Here is a 20,000-nt window from a genome sequence, read left to right as displayed (position 1 = left end):
CTTGTTCCCTCCATCCTCTCTTTTGTTTCCTCTCTCCTGTTCCCTCCATCCTCTCTCTTGTTTCCTCTCTCTTGTTTCCTCCATCCTTTCTCTTGTTCCCTCTCTCTTGTTCCCTCCATCCTCTCTCTTCTTTCCTCTCTTTTGTTTCCTCTCTCCTGTTCCCTCCATCCTCTCTCTTGTTCCCTCTCTCTTGTTCCCTCTCTCTTGTTCCCTCCATCCTCTCTTTTGTTCCCTCTCTCTTGTTCCCTCCATCCTCTCTCTTCTTTCCTCTCTTTTGTTTCCTCTCTCCTGTTCCCTCCATCCTCTCTCTTGTTCCCTCCATCCTCTCTCTTGTTCCCTCTCTCTTGTTCCCTCTCTCTTGTTCCCTCCTCCCTCCATCCTTTCTCTTGTTCCCTCTCTCTTGTTCCCTCCATCCTCTCTTTTGTTCCCTCTCTCTTGTTTCCTCCCCCTCTTCCTGCAGCTCTGTTGTGTGTAATTTATTTCCGGTGCACCAATGTCTGACCATAAATAGGAAGCTGTTACGCTGCTCTATCTCTCTGTTTTAATAGACCGTGTGTTTGGTTATGTAATGATTAAATAGCTGACCTGCTCTTTAATGGCGCCATAAATCACAGCACAAAGTTTTTAAACTGTCTCATGAAGCTGGAATCAGCAGGCGGAGGTCGGCACTCTGACTCTCCTGGCTGGTTATTAACCTGAGCTTGTGTGTTTGTGACACTGTGTTCCTGCGTTTATGCCAGGTGTACTCTGTCAGTACTCTGTGTGTGTGTGTGTGTGTGTGTGTGTGTGTGTGTGTGTGTGTGTGTGTGTGTGTGTGTGTATAGCTTGTAAAACAGACTGTGACCCTGGTAGCTCCTGCCGCCCCCGCTGTCTCTTCCCCGGCGACCCCTGACCCCGGCTGAGTTCGGGGCCCCGGCTGACAGATGTACAGGTGCAGTCTGCAGAGACAGGTGGTCGCGAGACGCAGCTCTGCTTTGATTTCTCTCGTCTGTTTGTTCTGTAGGCGACATCAAAACCTCTCTCCTGCAACAGACAGAAAAACTCAGCTCAAGTCCTGCATTCAATCATCATACTTAACCTTCGTGTTGTCTTCCCGTCGACCATGAACATTCGAGTAAAAATTGAAAATGACCTTTTTTTTGTCGCTTTTTTTCCGACGATTTTGTCACGGTTTTTCAATTGCTTTTGACATGTTTTTAATAGTGCTGTCAAACGATGAAAAGATGTAATAGCGATTAATCACATTAATGTCATAGTTAACTCACAATTAATCGCATTTAATCGTTTTATACATTTCTTTTTGTCCCATTATTTTTTTCTCATTTTAATGCTCTTAACAACATTATACGATACTGATAAAACGGTGCCAGAACCGAAAGATATATATATATATATATATATATATATGTATAGGAGCACCATGTTCAGTTGTATTTGTCTGTTCTGTATGTTCAAAAATATAAAAAAATAAAAAGTTGCACAAAACTGCTCAAAACAACCACTGGATATAAGAAAAGGGTATTTTACAATAACTTTGAATGCACCATGAGGCTGAGTCTGTTTTTCAGACAACGGCAGCTACAGTCTGTCTATTAGAAACCTCTCCAGTGAAATACAGTCACCCTTTACACCGTTTAGCTGTCAGCACTTTAACCGTGTTTACCCCAGCTGCTAGCTAACGGTAGGCTAACGTTAGCTGCTGCTAAGTGTAGTGTTGACTAGCGTCCCGTGCGCCGATGTTTCAGTTCCCTCTAACGTCCGTTTTCGGAGCATCAGAGAGGAGCGCAGGCATTTCACTGGCACCGAAATCCGCGTTGCTATTCGGTCCAGTAGATAATGGTCGTTAAGGTCTCATTTTCCCATTCAAAACGGCAATTTTCGCCGAAAAGCGACTAGTTTGCAGGTACTCTTTTGCCGGTTCGCAAGCCCAAACAAGTGTGTGCGCATGGTGCGGCGTGCCTGTTGTTGTGTTTCCGGTCTAGCTAGATCCGGTGTGGTGTTGTAGTTTTTCTAACGTTACTAGTTGTTGCAACAGCATGTGAAAAAAACTACAAAGGTTGCTAGGCCAAAAAGAACGTTAATCTCGCGATAAAAAAAATGTACGCCGTTAAAATGAGCGTGCGTTAACGCCGTTAATAACGCGTTTAACTGACAGCACTAGTTTTTAAACATGTTTGTCCATGTTTTCAACGCTTTTTTGGTAAAGTTCATGTTCAATAGACCTAATGTAGATGACATTATACCTAATATTTGAGTTTAGATCTGAGGATGTTGAGAGGATCACAGACTGGTTTATGTCATAGTTCATTCAGGATATGGGAGGGAACAACACAGACCCCTGTGTTTGCTTTGGAGTAGAACGATCAAAGAACAACACTAACCATGTAATGAAGGGACAGATGGACCTTATATGAAGTGGAGAGAGAGAGAGAGAGAGAGAGAGGGCCAGAGAGAGGGCCAGAGACAGAGAGAGGGACAGAGAGAGAGAGAGACAGAGAGAGACAGAGAGAGAGAGAGACAGAGAGAGAGAGAGAGAGAGAGAGACAGAGAGAGAGAGAGAGAGAGAGACAGAGAGAGAGACAGAGAGACAGAGAGGGACAGAGAGACAGAGAGAGAGAGAGACAGAGAGAGAGAGAGAGAGAGAGACAGAGAGACAGAGAGAGAGAGAGAGAGAGAGAGAGAGACAGAGAGAGAGAGAGAGAGAGACAGAGAGAGAGAGAGAGAGAGAGAGAGAGAGACAGAGAGAGAGAGAGAGACAGAGAGAGAGAGAGAGAGCAGAGAGAGAGAGAGAGAGAGACAGAGAGAGAGAGAGAGAGAGAGAGAGAGAGAGAGAGACAGAGAGAGAGGGAGAGAGACAGAGAGAGAGAGAGAGAGACAGAGAGAGAGAGAGAGAGAGAGAGAGAGACAAAGAGAGAGAGAGAGAGAGAGAGACAGGGAGAGAGAGAGAGACAGAGAGACAGGGAGAGAGAGAGAGAGAGAGAGAGAGAGAGAGAGAGAGAGAGAGAGAGAGAGAGAGAGGGAGGGAGAGAGAGGGAGAGAGAGAGAGAGAGACAGAGAAAGAGAGGGAGAGAGAGAGAGAGGGAGGGAGAGAGAGGGAGAGAGAGACAGAGAAAGAGAGGGAGAGAGAGAGAGAGAGAGAAAGAAATACAGTGAAATGAAGAGAGCATATTTCTTTTATAAAAAACGGACAACACAAGGGTTGAGTAAAAGTACAAAAGCATTAGCACTGACGTACTAAAAGTAAAACTACTCGTGATTTTATTTCTCTTGTCAGTTATTTTACAGTCGATATCAAAAAGTCTCTCCTGCAGCAGACGATCATGCAAACACACGAGCAACGACGTGCTGCACCTGTCAATCTGTTGTTTTCCTTCTCTTCCCCTTGGGAGAAAGATTTATGGGCTTTAATGATCTCAGACATGAAAGGGGAAAGAGGAAACCATCACAGGTCGGACTTGAACCCTGGACCTTCTGCATCCAGGAATAAACCTCTACACGTGTGCCTGTTCTACCAACTGAGCTAACTGGCCACGATTTTAGACCCTTTTTAGGGGGTCTCAAGTCCCCCTAAATATGTATTTGACACAATACAGAGTAAATTATAATAATAAAAAAACTTTTTTTTCTTCAAATCAATTGTAGTGCTTCAAGATAGAGTTTGGGAACTTGTCCGTTAGAGGACAATGACACGTTCAAAGGGCTTGAAACTTACCGTATTTTACGGACTATAAGTCGTAATTTTTTCCATACTTTGGCTGGTCCTGCGACTTATATATCAAAATATATATAATGTAACATGTTTTAAATGTTATTTCATGCTGAAAACATTACCGTCTACAGCCGCGAGAGGCGCTCTAGGCTTGTGACGACTATATGCTGCTCCTAAAGACAACTGAGAAAGAAAAGAAGCTGCAGGAGACTGCAGGTAGTAAAACACGCAGCCGGAAACGGTCATCGAGCAGCAGAAGGAGAGTTTGGAGTGAGAGAGAAACTTGTGAGGGACTGGAGAAAAGGTTAGTCTTACTGCAATGAAGAAAACAAAGAAAGCTAGTCGCGCTGAAATCCAGATGGCCAGAGCTGGAGGAAGGAGTCCACAGATGGGTGCTTGAACAACGTGCTGCTGGGAGAGGCTCGTCAACAGAGCTGTTACGTTACGTTAACGTAGAGACACCTACCGTATTCAGCCCCTTGTTCTGGGGGCTGTTGGGTAGTTTAATAACTGTTAATGTGTTACGTTAACGTAGAGACACCTACCGTATTCAGCCCCTTGTTCTGGGGGCTTTTGGGTAGTTTAATAACTGTTAATGTGTTACGTTAACGTAGAGACACCTACCGTATTCAGCCCCTTGTTCTGGGGGCTGTTGGGTAGTTTAATAACTGTTAATGTGTTACGTTAACGTAGAGGACACCTACCGTATTCAGCCCCTTGTTCTGGGGGCTGTTGGGTAGTTTAATAACTTGCCTTTCCAGATTAAATGTCTGTTCTTGGTCTTGGATTTTGTGAAATAAATTTCTAAATAAATGCGACTTATAGTGCGACTTATATATGTTTTTTTCCTCTTCATGAAGCATTTTTTGACTGATGCGACTTATAGTCCAGAGCAACTTATAGTCCGGAAAATACGGTAATATCCTGTGTGTCTGTCTCCGATGCTACGCACCTGTAACCCCGTCAAGGAAAGGGTTAACAGAAACTTACAATACACACCCATTTACCAACTTTATGTAGTACTCCAGAAATTTGGGGAGCACAGTTTCATTATTACAGATTCCTTCATACATTTATAATTAGACAACCAGCTTACAAAAACAACACAAATATGGCACGAGTGTGTGTGTGTGTGTGTGTGTGTGTGTGTGTGTGTGTGTGTGTGTCAGTGTCACTCTGCTCTCCCTAAAATTATGTATTACTAGAAAACACACACACACACACACACACACAGAGGAATGATAAGTAGGTTTCAGTGTCTGTCTGTTGAGATGACAGACGTGCCAGACACCCTTAAAACACATTGTTTGTACTAACACACACACACACACACACACACACACACACACACACACACACACACTCGTGCCATATTTGTTTTGTTTTTGTAAGCTGGTTGTCTAATTATAAATGTATGAGTGAATCTGTAATAATGAAACTGTGCTCCCCAAACTTACACATAATGAACTGAGATCTGTGAACAGAGTGACATGAGACTTTGCTCCAAGTATCACCAGGGGCTCTACACCTTAACGAAAGCATTGACAACATTGTTTGTGTACCCAGAGTTCACTAAAAAGAAAGGTTTTGAACAACTCACCGTAGGTCTTGTTGTTTCCGGCCGCTACCACCTCGGCAGTCAAAACGAGTCGATATCAAAACAAGTAGCCACAGATTTAGTATATCCCTTGTGCACCGGTGTAGTTCATGTGTAGAGCCCCTGGTGATACTTGGAGCAAAGTCTCATGTTGTGTCGAGCCTTCTTAGTGTTTAAAAAATAGCTATTTTGAGGCTAGCATCAAAGTGTCCCTAGCTCTCCCATTGAAAAGGCCATTTGACCGAAAAACGAAAATACAGTTCATCTTAAAAGTGGCGCTTCCGTCCTAAATATACTTTTAAACAAACGTTTGACTCGGGTACACTCACAAAAAGACCCTAGGTTGCATTTTGGCGAGAGTTGGGCTTTAATGTAGTATGAAGAGTGACATATTCTGCACAGGGTTCATCTCAGAGTGCATGGATAGATGGATGGGTCCTCAAACATTCACCCCGTTTGTCTCCCGTGTCAAACCAAAAGTCGACGTTATTATTTTCAGTTATGTCTAGGGTTGGGTACAGAAACGCGGTGCCAATAGGGCGCCGGTTCCAACGTAGACGGTAGTAACGAGACACATCGCTGCACGGGACGCTACGTTATCGTTAGCTAGCTGGATTAAACCCAACGGTTAAAATGCTGACAGCTTGCGTTAAGCGGTGTAAAGTGTGACTGTATTTCCCTGTAGAGGATTCAACACCGTTTTGTGCTCCTTTTTTATATTTTATATACATTATTAATACATTATATATATTTCAGTTCAGGCACCATTTAGGCACCGTTTAGGCACCGCCTAACGTAAACTTAGGGACCACAATGGAAATATATTGGGGACCACAATGGAAATAAGTCTTTGGGCTTTATTGTGTCATCCTTCACTATTTATGTATTTTTAATGTATGACACATGTACTGTTTTATATTTAAGTGGTCAAATAAAATCAATCAATCAATCAATCAAACCGGCGTCGTTTTAAAAGTATTGATTTAGCAAAAACCCAACCGATACCCAACCCTAGTTATGTCTGAGAGTTAACGTTAACTTGTGAATGTTAAACGTCAGGTTCTGGATCGGTACGTCACGTAGCTTTTTTTTTGCCCCCCTTTTTCATGAGCTGAACTCAAAGGTCTAAGACTTTTTCTATGTACACAAAAGGCTTATTTCTCTCAAATATTGTTCACAAATCTGTCTATATCTGTGTCAGTGAGCACTTCTCCTTTGCAGAGATAATCCATCCTCCTCACAGGTGTGGCCTATGACGATGCTGATTAGACAGCAGGATTATTGCACAGGTGTTCCTTAGGCTGGACACAATGAAAGGCCACTCTAAAATGTGCAGTTTTACTGTATTGGGGGGGGGGGTCCAGGGGGAGAACACCTCTCCAAAGTGCCAGACGCCATCGAATGTGAGCATTTGCCCACTCAAGTTGGTTACGACGACGAACTGCAGTCAGGTAGGGAGAGAGGAAGTACTTCTTTAAACCCCAATCAAAGATCTTTCTCTAAACTTAACCAAGTGATTTCTGTGCCTATAGTCTGACAGTCAGACTTATTTTTAGCGCCATCTCCATTCTTCTGGAATTCAACCATTATCTAACATTTTTGTTCGCATTGACAGAAATTATGAACAAAATTATGAAAATGGGACCCAGGTTGTGATAAACCGCTGATAAAAGTAGTCTGATTACATGCGATTTATTATTTAAGAGGCCCTGAATGTCTTCCACTGACTTCAGCTCCTCTGTGCTGCACAATAGAAACAGCTTATGAATAGAAATACATTTAAACACCTCATTATGGACGTCATCCGTCTGTCTGGGTTTCATCCCAAGGCTGCTCTCCGTGTGTGTGTGTGTGTGTGTTACATTATCCACTTTTTGTGTGCATATCTTTTTAACGTGTAAGTGTGTGTCAGAGATTAGCTGTGTATTCATGTCCCTTTGGCTTCCCCTGTGTGTGTGTGTGTGTGTGTGTGTGTGTGTGTGTGTGTGTGTGTGTGTGTGTGTGTGTGTGTGTGTGTCCCTCCGTCCGTCCGTCCATCCAAGGCTGGCATTCGTCACAGCGGCCGCTGTCTGTTCCCAGATACTGAATGTATTCATGAGTTAGCTGTTGACTCAGGTAGTTGGTTCACTTGTACGTATACACACACACACACACACACACACACATACACACACACACACACACACACACACACACACACACACACACACCTGCTGTGTCTTTGTCCAGCTTTGCCAAATTTCCCTCCTAAGCCCTCAGCAAAAAACTAGTCTTCTATCCCTCCATCTCCCTCGTCCCTTTGTAACGTTAAACTCCCATGATGCTTAGCAAACAGGGACCTTTTGAAGTCAGCTGAGGTGTGTGTGGGGGGGACGAGGGGGGGATTTCCTGACGTCTACTTTTGTCCAAATCTCGGAGTCAAAGTGAACAGACGGCAGTTTTGCTGGCAGTGGAAGGGAGGGTTTGGAAGGTGATGCCTCTCTGTTTTCTCAGCCAGGATTCCTGTCGTTTATGTAACATTAATCTGACTCATTCAGCTCTGACTGCAGCAAAATGATGCTGACGATCACACGACCACAGACCATACTTTACTAAAATAATACCTCGGAAAACAAAACCATTAAAATTGCGGTTTACATTTCTGTTGTATCGTTTAAAGGTCCCATGGCATGAAAATGCCGGCCTATGGCCCCCCAGTGGCTAGAAATGGTGATAGGTGTAAACCGAGCCCTGGGTATCCTGCTCTGCCTTTGAGAAAATGAAAGCTCAGATGGGCCGATCTGGAATCTTCCCTTTATGACATCATAAGGGGAAAGGTTACCTCCCCTTTCTCTGCTTTGCCCACCCAGAGAATTTGGCCCAACCATGAGAGAGAGAGAGAGAGACATCATGGCTTGAAAACAAGCAAAGCCAAAGCAGGCAGGCCACACCCTCACCCTCCACCTTGCCCCCCCCTCTCCTCCTCAATAGCATTTAAAGCTACAGACACAGAAATGGCACATCCTAAGGAAAGCTCATTGTGGGACTGGCTCTAGTAGCTGTAATTCTGCACCAAGGCTGAATTTCTGGAAAGAGACTTCAGATACAGTATTAGGGGACCACTAAGGTCTATATAAAAGAGACTTCAGATACAGTATTAGGGGACCACTAAGGTCTATATAAAAGAGACTTCAGATACAGTATTAGGGGACCACTAAGGTCTATATAAAGAGACTTCAGATACAGTATTAGGGGACCACTAAGGTCTATATAAAAGAGACTTCAGATACAGTATTAGGGGACCACTAAGGTCTCTATAAAAGAGACTTCAGATACAGTATTAGGAGACCACTAAGGTCTATATAAAAGAGACTTCAGATACAGTATTAGGGGACTACTAAGGTCTATATAAAAGCATCCAAAAAGCAGCATGTCATAGGACCTTTAAACAAAGGAGATATGATGTTGTAATAAGTGAGCGGTAGGGGTTGGCCATTTTTTAACTTTGGACATGGCTAAACTAGCTCCCCACCCACCCCCCCTTGCTTTCTAGCCTTTATGCTAAGCTAGGCTAACCGCATCCTGACTTCAGCTCTTAAACGCACAGGTGTACAGTACGAGTGTTGATCTTTTAACTGGGCAAGAAAGGGAATGAACTCTCGGCAGATGTGGCTCAGGTGGTAGAGCGGTTGCTTACCAATCAGAAGGTTGTTGGTTCGATCCCTGGCCCAGCAGTCCCATGTTGAAGTGTCCTTGGGCAAGACACTGAACCTCGATGCTGCGTCATTGGTGTGTGAATAATGTGTAAATGTTTATCTGATGGGCAGGTGGCACCTTGTACTGCAGCCTCGGCCACAGTGTGTGAATGTTCCTGTACTATGTAAAAGCTCTTTAAGTATAAAACACTATACAAATACACTTCATTTACATTCCTTGAATGTGTAAGTTCTTCAGTAGGAATCAGTGGACTCGGAGCTGAGAGCCGCACACGGACTCATTGGATGACATGAAGTCAGTCAGAGAGGCGTGTGGTGGATCTGATTGGTTGTTTCCTGTTGTTTCATTCAGCAGAAAGACGATATCAGCCTATCAGAGGGCAGCACGGTGGACCTGAGGAAGCCTGGAGAGGAAGAAGATCAGTACTCAGAGATGGCTGAAGAGGCCATGGACCCAGACTCCTGCTTCCCGGACAGTAAGCAAGCACACACACACACACACTCTCACACACACGCACGCATGCACACACACATTCACATACACACACACACACACACACACACGCATACTCTCTCACACACGCACGCACGCACATTCACATACACACATGCACGCACGCACTACACAAGCACACAAACGCATACTCTCACACACACACACACACACACACTGACATACAAGCCCGCACGCACACTCACACACACACACACACTGACATACAAGCCCGCACGCACACACACACACACACACACACACACCCCGCCCGCATGCATACAAGCACACAAACACATACCCTCTCACACACACACACGCGCACACACACAAACACACACACACACACACATTCACGCACACACACACACACACACACACACACACACATACTCGCACACACACACACACACACACACACACACACACACACACTGACATACTAGCACACACACACACACACACACACACATATATATATTTACATTTCAGTACAAGCAAGGAGACCCACACAAAAAAAATACACAGCAAACTTTCTTTCAATAGCCTGTTGCCAGGGTAACAACAGCCCGTACGTGTGCGCGTCCCCGCATGAGCCCGTCCCACAGCCCACTTGGCCCAATACTTTCATGATGAGATTTATAGTTGTGTACTGACTAACCCAGGTGAAAAGCAAACACCTTGTTTCCTTCCTGACTCAGACTCAGTTTCCCTTTCTAGATCGTACATATTTGTCTAAAGCTGGGGGAACACTGGAGTACCATTGGGCGGCCAACAGCCAATGAAATCCCAGAAATGAGATGACATAAAATCCCTAGAGAGCCGAGATGACTTATGACACATTATCTTCTTTTGGTGGCCAAAGAACTGCAAGAGCTGCACAAAACATGTATTACTTTCTATGCAGATGAACCAAAGCTGTATGTTAACATATTACCTAGTTATGTCGGCCCTATTCACAAGTTTAAACAGATCAGCACTTTAAAAATTGAGCATTATAAGGTGATAATTAGCAAAAGAAGATGAGCCGCTCTGCCGAAAAACACTTGAGTCTTTAGGCACACAGTCAATGTATTCCTCTTTGCACATTTGACAATTGGACAGCCAAGTACATCTGGATTTAACTTATGAAATGTCTCAAGAAAACCCTGAAATGTTCTGGTGTACAAGACGATCCATCCATCCATCTTCGTCCGCTTATCCGGTATTGGGTCACGGGTGTAGCAGCTCCAGCAGGGGACCCCAAACTTCCCTTTCCCGAGCCACATTAACAAGCTCCGACTGGGGGATCCCGAGGCGTTCCCAGGCCAGGTTGGAGATATAATCCCTCCACCTAGTCCTGGGTCTTCCCCGAGACCTCCTCCCAGCTGGACGTCCCTCCACCTAGTTCTGGGTCTCCCCCGAGGCCTCCTCCCAGCTGGACGTCCCTCCACCTAGTCCTGGGTCTTCACCGAGACCTCCTCCCAGCAGGGCGTCCCTCCACCTAGTCCTGGGTCTCCCCCGAGGCCTCCTCCCAGCTGGACGTCCCTCCACCTAGTCCTGGGTCTCCCCCGAGGCCTCCTCCCAGCTGGACGTCCCTCCACCTAGTCCTGGGTCTTCCCCGAGGCCTCCTCCCAGCTGGACGTCCCTCCACCTAGTCCTGGGTCTCCCCCGAGGCCTCCTCCCAGCTGGACGTCCCTCCACCTAGTCCTGGGTCTTCCCCGAGGCCTCCTCCCAGCTGGACGTCCCTCCACCTAGTCCTAGGTCTCCCCCGAGGCCTCCTCCCAGCTGGACGTCCCTCCACCTAGTCCTGGGTACAGACTGTACAAGACGATGGGAAATGGAAATGGTTGTTTAATTCGGATGTGTTTAATAACTTCTCAGAGCAGGCAAGATCGAATAATTTGTATTTATTTTGGTTTTTCCAGTAGGTTACGTAAACCTACGCACTCTAATACAACAGCGTAACTTTGGGTTCAACATTGGGGGGTGTTGAGATCTTTACCTATCTAGGGAGGTCCCGGGACACGTCTGCCCCAATAGGCTGTTACATGTCACATCAAGAGAGATATAGCAACAAACTATGCTCTACATACCTCAACTATTTCAGTTCAACAACATAAAATCATTCACGTTGTATAAAAGCAAGTTTGTAATTTATTAATCTGTTGTTCCAGTTTTAGTAAAATAGATATTTATCTTCCGCCATTTGATAGTCATGCCACACTTTACCAGTACTTCATCCGATATCATTCTGTAAAAATGATTGCCTTTGGTTCATGGGCCCTGAAAGCACCACCTCTGATTGGTCAAACTCACCCACTTGGACTCTCCCAAAGAAATAAGTTTTTCTTTGCTAGCCAATTACATCGAATCGAGAAAGCCAACCCCCTTATCGTGTTTAAAAACAGTTAATATATTTTTCACTTATCAATATGGTAAGATATCTGGAGGGGTTGCACTGGCCTGTTTTGATTATTGGGCGGGTTGTAACCATTTTAGCGTCCTATCTGACGCTGAGAGACGCTGACCAAGCGTCCGTTTTTTGAGATGGGAGTGAGAACAGGGTTGACAGCGGGACGCAACCCGGTCTCACGGCAGTTCGTGAAATAGTCACGTTATTTTGATCTATTGATACGTGTACAGGGACACGTTCTTCTACTTTATTTCGTGGTGGTCACCACAAAATTGGAACGTTACTATTTCACAAACTGCCATGCGACTGGGGGAGATGGTGACAACATGATCTGCGGTCTCTGGGGGACACAACAACGGGGAAATATTAGGAAAAGAGAGACAGGGAAAGGTTGTGGTTAGGAGAACAAGAATGCGGAAAGGAGCTACCACACGCGGGATGTGATCCCCTCTCTCCTGGGTGAAAGTCCTGTGTTGTTTGACCCTTCCAGCCCCCCAACCAACCTCCTTGTGGTGTTCATTGTTTGTGTTTGTTCATGTTTCACAAAGAGTTTAACCTGAGCCAGACCGACAACAAAGATAGAAATAATATCACATCCATATACAGTAGTATACAGCTGTTATACATCATATCATCTATACAGAGATAGTAGTATACAGCTGTTATACATCATATCATCCATACAGAGATAGTAGTATACAGCTGTTATACATCATATCATCTATACAGGGATAGTAGTATACAGCTGTTATACATCATATCATCCATACAGGGATAGTAGTATACAGCTGTTATACATCATATCATCCATACAGGGATAGTAGTATACAGCTGTTATACATCATATCATCTATACAGGGATAGTAGTATACAGTTGTTAAAACATAATAAAATATATATGACACACTGGTATCAGATCAGTACTCGGTATCGGCCGATACGCAAGTTCAGGTATCGCAGTCGGTATCGGGAAGCAAAAAATGGTATCGGACCATCTCTACTCACCAACACGATAAAAAACACAAAAACGTGTCCCTGTACACGTATCAATAGATTAAATAAAAAATAAAAATAAACTGCCGTGAGACTGGGCTGCGGGAAGACAACACAAGGGTTTCATGATGGTTCCACTAACCACAAGCCCCGTCACACCGCCCCCTTGGCCCAATACTTTCAGGATGAGATTTATGACCCTGTTCTGACTAACCCAGGTGAAAAGCAGACACCTTGTTTTCCTTCCTGACTCAGCTGGTTTCCTCGTGCAGCACAGACATTTGTCTTGGGCCACAGTTCAGCTCAGGAAACATGGCCACGATACAGAGAAAGGGGAAGGAGAAAGCCAGGGTCGTCATTTGTTTATTATGGATTCTGTTTTGGCAAAAAAAATGGCTGATTTAGGATAAGAGTTCAATGAGAATTTAGCATTGTTCAAACTGATATTGCTTATTTTAATTTCTGAGGTAAGTTGAGGTAAAGAACTCAAACAGAATTAGGCCAGCCAGCTGAGAAACCCCTCTCTGAGGAACAAAAGCAACAGGGAAAGCATCCCCAACACCTGCGGAGACTACACTAAGAGTCCGATATGTAACCGCTGACACATTCACTAAACCTCCTATGTATAATGGATGGTCACATGTGTACTTTATATTGATTTAAACTACAATACACCCACATTTTAACCCTCCTGTTGTCTTCGGGTCACATTTGACCCATTTTCAATAAGTTTCTATAGCAGAAATTTGGGTTTTACTTTAACAAATTGTTCAAAACAATAAGGTTGGATGGTTCCATTCAAAGCTCTTCACATCTAAAATAAATAATCCGTTCACTTCTTTTATTGAATTTGGGTGTTTTATTGTATTTTATAGTATACAAGTGCATGAAAAATCAACAGAACTCAAAATAAGTGACAAAAAACAAGCGTTGATTATGTTTTCGCCATTTAGGCCTTTATTTATAGGACAGCTGAAGCCAACCTCTGTATATGGGTGCGCGCTCCACCAGGTCAGCTACACAGGCGCCCTAATTGTAAATTGTGACCCAAAAAAACAAAAAATTGCATGGTCGACGGAAAGATAACACAAGGGTTAACCTGATTTTATATCGTGAGCCCCACCATCTTTCCTACAAGACAGAGCGTATCTAAAGGCTGATTCATGCTTCTGTGTTACATCGTACGTAGTTACGTGGAGATACCGACCCTACACCAGAGCTTCAAGTCTCGGGGACATTACTTCACCTACTGAAGGTTACGCATGTGACGCAGAACGTGATTTTGTATATCCATTTAGTACACTGTAAAACAGGTTTTCCTTTTTTTTAGGCATTTTTACTGTACGTACACACCGCCGCTGACTTGAGCTGCAAAGAAGCTCTGGCCGCCCGGTAAAGGACGCTTGTCAAAAAGTACGGGGAAGCTGTTTGATGCTTTGGCCGCTCTGACGTAGCAGGACGTTCTATGTTCGATCATGGAAAAAGCTCAAGCAGCCACTGCACGGCCAATACATCAACACTAGAAACCTTTTATAAATGACATGTATAATGACAGAATGTGTATTGGTTGTTGGTGTCTGTTAGCAGTTAGCTCGCTCGTTAGCTGCTGAACCACAGCAGCATGCAGGCAGAGCGAGCAGCCGCCAGCTGTTGATCCGTGCAGGACTTCACCGTGAGCGGACTGTTTAGAGACCATGTGACCTGCAGGTAACGTTAACTGGTCCCTATATGCAAATATCATAAATGATAGGGAACCCAGCAATGGCGATGATGAGCTTTTCCTCCATTTTCTCAGAACTAATGTTTTTGTAGGAACGAAAGTTTACATCGTATGTTTCTCCGGAATCAGCCAGCGAGAACGACGTCTATATTCTGATTGGTCGCTGGCGTTTGCTGCTGAACCGCGTCATAGCTCATTACCATAACGTTGACCTACTTTCAACTTTCTGATTGACGCTCTGGTCGCTCAAAACGCGACGCCGACAGATTTTCCGCTCCTTGCAGCTGAGAGAAGCTTCCATTGAAAATGAATGACTTCCTGTATCTTTAGAAGCTCAAGTCGGCAGCGGTGTGTACGTACAGTTAGGCCTTTATTGACCGGACAGCTGAAGACATGAAGGGGGAGAGAGGGGGGGGGGGTAATGACATGCAGCAAAGGGCCGCAGGTTGGAGTCGAACATGCGGCCGCTGCGTCGAGGAGTAAACCTCTATATATGGGCACCTGCTCTACCAACTGAGCTATCCGGGCGCCCGGGTTTTTCTTTTTTGTCAGCGATACATGTTATGTCATGTTGTGTCAACAAAAAAACTATTTCTGTCCAAGGGACTTGAAACATTGCATTGTTCTGACTATTATAATTAATATTGCAAGTTGCCAGTTGGTTTAAGTTGTTTTAAGAAAAACTTATTTGAAAAGACTTATGTAGTGTCTGAAGATTTGACTTTGACTTAAGGATTGCCATATAAGGGAATTCCTATGAACCTTACCCTACTGTTGCTGAAACATCTGGAACTGTTAACATTAGAAGGGGCCCCCTAAGACAGAAGACATTTAGTTGGAGCTATACCATGTATGGGGCCTTAAATGGTCAGTTCCCTACTCCAAGCATATACTCACACCCCCCCACTAAATGCTCAGAATATATACAATGAGATAGCCGCAGAACCTCAGAGCGACAATATTTGAAGATTGGGTTGGTCGCCTCTCCGAGCTCCTGCAGAAGCTTGTAAAATAATGCTGAATTATTTGACAGCACTGCAACTAAATATACACTTAGCATAGTTGTTATTAAAAACTAATTGGAGGGAGAAGTGATTTTGTACCCTCAACTATTATCATTACGTTGGCAGAACAATCCAGAAAGAGTTGTTAAGCTAGTTAGTGATATCAGAGTTAGCAAACATTTCTCATCTGTAGTCCTTGGACAGAAAGCGTTGCATCGTCAGCCTAAAAAAGATTTTTTTTTTATATTGTTTACAAGCATGCAGGGCAATAATACAAAAATAAAGACAAATACATCATAGAGGACATGACTTTTCCACGTTATGTACCAAATGAAATATGCACGTTCACCTTCTCTCTCCCGAGTAAACCGGCCTGTTTCCCGTAAGAGGTGCTGTGGATGAAAGGGGCTGCCAAACGGCAGATGTTGTTAGCTTTGATTCATTTAGAAGATTGATGCATCCGTCGCAACTGTCCCAACACGCTGCCTGGTTCTTCCTGATTCAGCAGAGTCCTTCACAGCAGGCTTACGTTTGTCACCAGCTGGACTCGGATCAGCCCGCTCGGAGCACAGGCAGAAGAGGGATGAAACGTGAACAAAACTCCTTTCATTTTGGCTGCACAGTTTTGTCATCGGCACGTCTGCGTTAGCAGGTGAGAGATACATGCTGGGGAAGGTAAAGGAGAAGAGAAACAAAATGAAACGAGTAAACATGAAACTGAGGAGAAAAAAAAGGAAAAAGGAACACACAGACCCTCCTCCACAGCGCTGCGGAGGAAGGTCTGGTTAGTGCACACAGCGTTCTGGGATGGGAGAAAAAACGTGCTCTGGTTCATTGGCATCTCTTTAAACCAATCACAATCGTTTAGGGCGGTGCTAAATGCCGGACGGAGCCACGGTGCCTCTGCTAAATAGCTCCTGTGCCTCTGCTCACGTCCTGCTTGTCACGCTTGCTATAGTCGCTTTTTTCTTTCCTACCGTACGCCCACCCACAACCCTTTCCTTAACATAACTGCGTCAAAAGGGACGTCAATAGTCCCGACCAAGCACGTTTACTTATAGCGCTAAAGGAGACTTTTAGCGTCAATAAGAACGACAAAGGCACCTGACCAAGCGTCCATATTTTACGAGATGAGTGTGAGAACGTGTTGTTTCCTCTCCCGTCATTCTACATAAAAAAAGGCTATGAATCTACATAGGAGATCGGATGCAAACTGAAAGAAAAGGAGAACAGAGGGGCGCCTGGGTAGCTCAGCTGGTAGCGCATGCGCCCCGTGTACAACAGGCTCTCTCTCTCTCTCTCTCTCTCTCTCTCTCTCTCTCTCCTGTCATGCCTAAGCTGTCCTATCAAATAAAGGCCTAAAATGCCCAAAAAATTCTCTTCAAAACAGAAAAGATCAGGAGAGCAGAGAACAAGTGAAAAGGAAATGAGATGAAATGAAAAGTAGGAGACTAAAGAAGAAAGAACAGGAAGTTCTTTCTTCATCAAGATTATGATGATGATGACCTCTTCATCTTGCTGGTATCAACAGATTTCGGGAGACAGAAACAGAATTGCCGCCTGGCTTCCCTCCTGACTCAGCTCGCAGTCCGCTCACTCCGGACCAGTACCACCAGTACGCTGACACAGCTGTGTGTGTGTGTGTGTGTGTGTGTGTGTGTGTGTTTGTGTGAGCTGCTGCAGAAATAGCCCAGAAAGACTGACTAACAACAGCAGGCAGTCACCAGCTGTGTGGATACTAGCAGGAAGCAGTTTGTGTTGCAGTGTGCGTTTTTGTATTTGTGTGTTTGCACAGACACAAAGTGGCCATCTGGAAGTTGTAGTCCCAAGATGTTTGCCGGCCGGCTGCCTTCCCTCGTTCACACGTCCAGTCTGTGTCTGTGACGTCTCTCCACGCTACCGCACGTTGCGACTTGAGAGGTGTAACGGTACACAGGCGCCACTGTGCGGTTCGTTCCCCGCGTTTGGGAGTCGGGGTTCGGTGTGAGTTTTGTACTGCAGGAAAAGAAACGAATGCATCAGGATCCTTTTTTTCTTTTCTTCTTTTATTCTGAAGTCTTTCTCCTGTGCTGTTGTCAACGTATTCTCATACAATGGTTGGTGTGCTATTCGAAAAGTTGTGCACACATTTGTGTGCGTTTTCTTATGAAAGACTGACCGACAGTGGAAGCGTGCCTATGTTCCCACATTTGGGCTGAACATTGGGCTGTGGGAACATAGGGCTGTGGGAACATTGGGCTGTGGGAACATAGGGCTGTGGGAACATAGGGCTGTGGGAACATAGGGCTGTGGGAACATTGGGCTGTGGGAACATTGGGCTGTGGGAACATAGGGCTGTGGGAACATAGGGCTGTGGGAACATAGAGCTGTGGGACCATTGGGCTGTGGGAACATAGGGCTGTGGGAACATAGGGCTGTGGGAACATTGGGCTGTGGGAACATTGGGTTGTGGGAACATTGGGCTGTGGGAACATAGGGCTGTGGGAACATTGGGCTGTGGGAACATTGGGCTGTGGGAACATAGGGCTGTGGGAACATTGGGCTGTGGGAACATTGGGCTGTGGGAACATTGGGTTGTGGGACCATTGGGCTGTGGGAACATTGGGCTGTGGGAACATAGGGCTGTGGGAACATTGGGCTGTGGGAACATAGGGCTGTGGGAACATAGGGCTGTGGGAACATAGGGCTGTGGGAACATTGGGCTGTGGGAACATAGGGCTGTGGGAACATTGGGCTGTGGGAACATAGGGCTGTGGGAACATTGGGTTGTGGGACCATTGGGCTGTGGGAACATTGGGCTGACCCCCTCAGCAGCCCCTGCAGTCTAGAAAATGTTTAGGCAACAAAACATCTTGGTTAGGTTTAGGAAAAGATTGTGGTTTAGGTTCAAATAAGTATGTTTGTTACGTAGCTTATGTACGTGGCATTAGTTAAGAACTTAAATTACAGTGCGTAACAAGTCATATAAGTTAATAAGTCAACCTTGACTTTTGGTTTTAGACGGGACACGAACAGCGGCCTCATGTCCCGTGTTTGATTGACCCATCTCTCTTTACGCTGACTTTGACGCAGCCCGGAAAGTCCTGGCTCACGATTACGTGGGTTATATACAAAGTATAGTGCATTAATGTTTGTACATATTGTGGCATCACAAGGGGACATGTGGTAGAGGGACGCTATGTTCCTCTACAGGAGTGGCTACCCCATAACAAGATGGCAGCCACCCGAACTACAGGTCCCAGAATGCACCACACGGTCCCTTGATTAAAGTAGGTGCTCATGCACTGAGAGTGCACAAAAGGGTGCAGCAGAGAGCAAAAAAGAGAGTTTGGGGAGAGCCCGACATTATAAAAAGAACCTACGTTTCCAGGCCTTTATATGATATAACAGAAGTACTAACAGTGAATAAGAACAGCCGGGTCTTCCAGCTCCGGTGGCTGCGAGCGCGAAAAGATTTAGTAGAAAAACATGTCTAGTACATAAGGTATAGAAAAACAGTTTTAAAATCCAAAGTGCATCTGGTTTGTCCTACGTTTGTCAACAAATGTGCGTCAAATGACACTACAGGTGTGTGTGTTGCCTTTTTAAAGTGTGAGGAAACTATCTCAAAGGAGGTGAGTGCTGCAGTTCTTGGAGAGCACAAAAACTGAAGACATAAGCTTTTCTTCCCAGTTGCTGGTGTGTGTGTGTGTGTGTGTGTGTGTGTGTGTGTGTGTGTGTGTGTGTGTGTGTGTGTGTGTGTGTGTGTGTGGGCTTGTTGAACTATATTCGTGGGGTCCAAAAACCGGGAGTCCAGTATACTTGTGGGGTCCCGACAGCTTTGTGGGGCCAAAATGCTGGACCCCACAAGGTTAAAGGTCTGTTTGAGGGTTAAGACTTGGTTTTAGGATTAGGGTTAGAATGAGGTTCTGGTTAGGGTGAGGGTAAGGGTTAAGGTTAGGCATTTAGTTGGGATGGTTAAGGTTAGGGTAAGGGGCTAGGGAATGCATTGTGTCAGTGACAGGTCCCCACAAAGATAGCGCCACAAACCTGTGTGTGTGTGTGTGTGTGTGTGTGTGTGTGTGTGTGTGTGTGTGTGTGTGTGTGTGTGTGTGTGTGTGTGTGTGTTCCTCCATGCTGTGATTACAGAGCACAAACAGCAGCGTGCCTCCCTGCTGCTCCCTCTGCCTGTCAGTAAGACAGAGTGTGTGTGTCGGGCTGAATGGCGACGCTCCCCTGCCGCTAATTATTTATCACACGGGAGGAAAGGTCGTCGAATAAAAAAGTCCCGGCGAGCTGCGCTAACGAGTCGCAGATCTGCAGCGTAAAGACAACTCTTCAGATGAATGGAGGTCAACGGTTTGGTTTCAGATTGTCCTGCTTTGACCCAATACGGTCCACGCAAACAGTGCTTC

General features: G+C 45.2%; 1 protein-coding gene across 1 annotated transcript in view; it reads left to right on the top strand.

Annotated features, from left to right (window-relative positions):
• The window catches only part of LOC144537020 (sodium channel protein type 2 subunit alpha-like), a 199,668-nt gene that overhangs the window by 142,572 nt on the left and 37,096 nt on the right, over nucleotides 1-20,000 (top strand). The window contains exon 22 of the mRNA XM_078280422.1: nucleotides 9,361-9,477. Within this exon, the coding sequence (XP_078136548.1) occupies nucleotides 9,361-9,477 (117 nt within the window). The remainder of the gene's footprint in view (nucleotides 1-9,360; nucleotides 9,478-20,000) is intronic.

The sequence above is a fragment of the Sander vitreus genome, chromosome 22 (genome assembly GCF_031162955.1).
Source record: "Sander vitreus isolate 19-12246 chromosome 22, sanVit1, whole genome shotgun sequence".
Classification (NCBI taxonomy): domain Eukaryota; kingdom Metazoa; phylum Chordata; class Actinopteri; order Perciformes; family Percidae; genus Sander; species Sander vitreus.
This window is presented reverse-complemented; position numbering and strand designations above follow the sequence as displayed.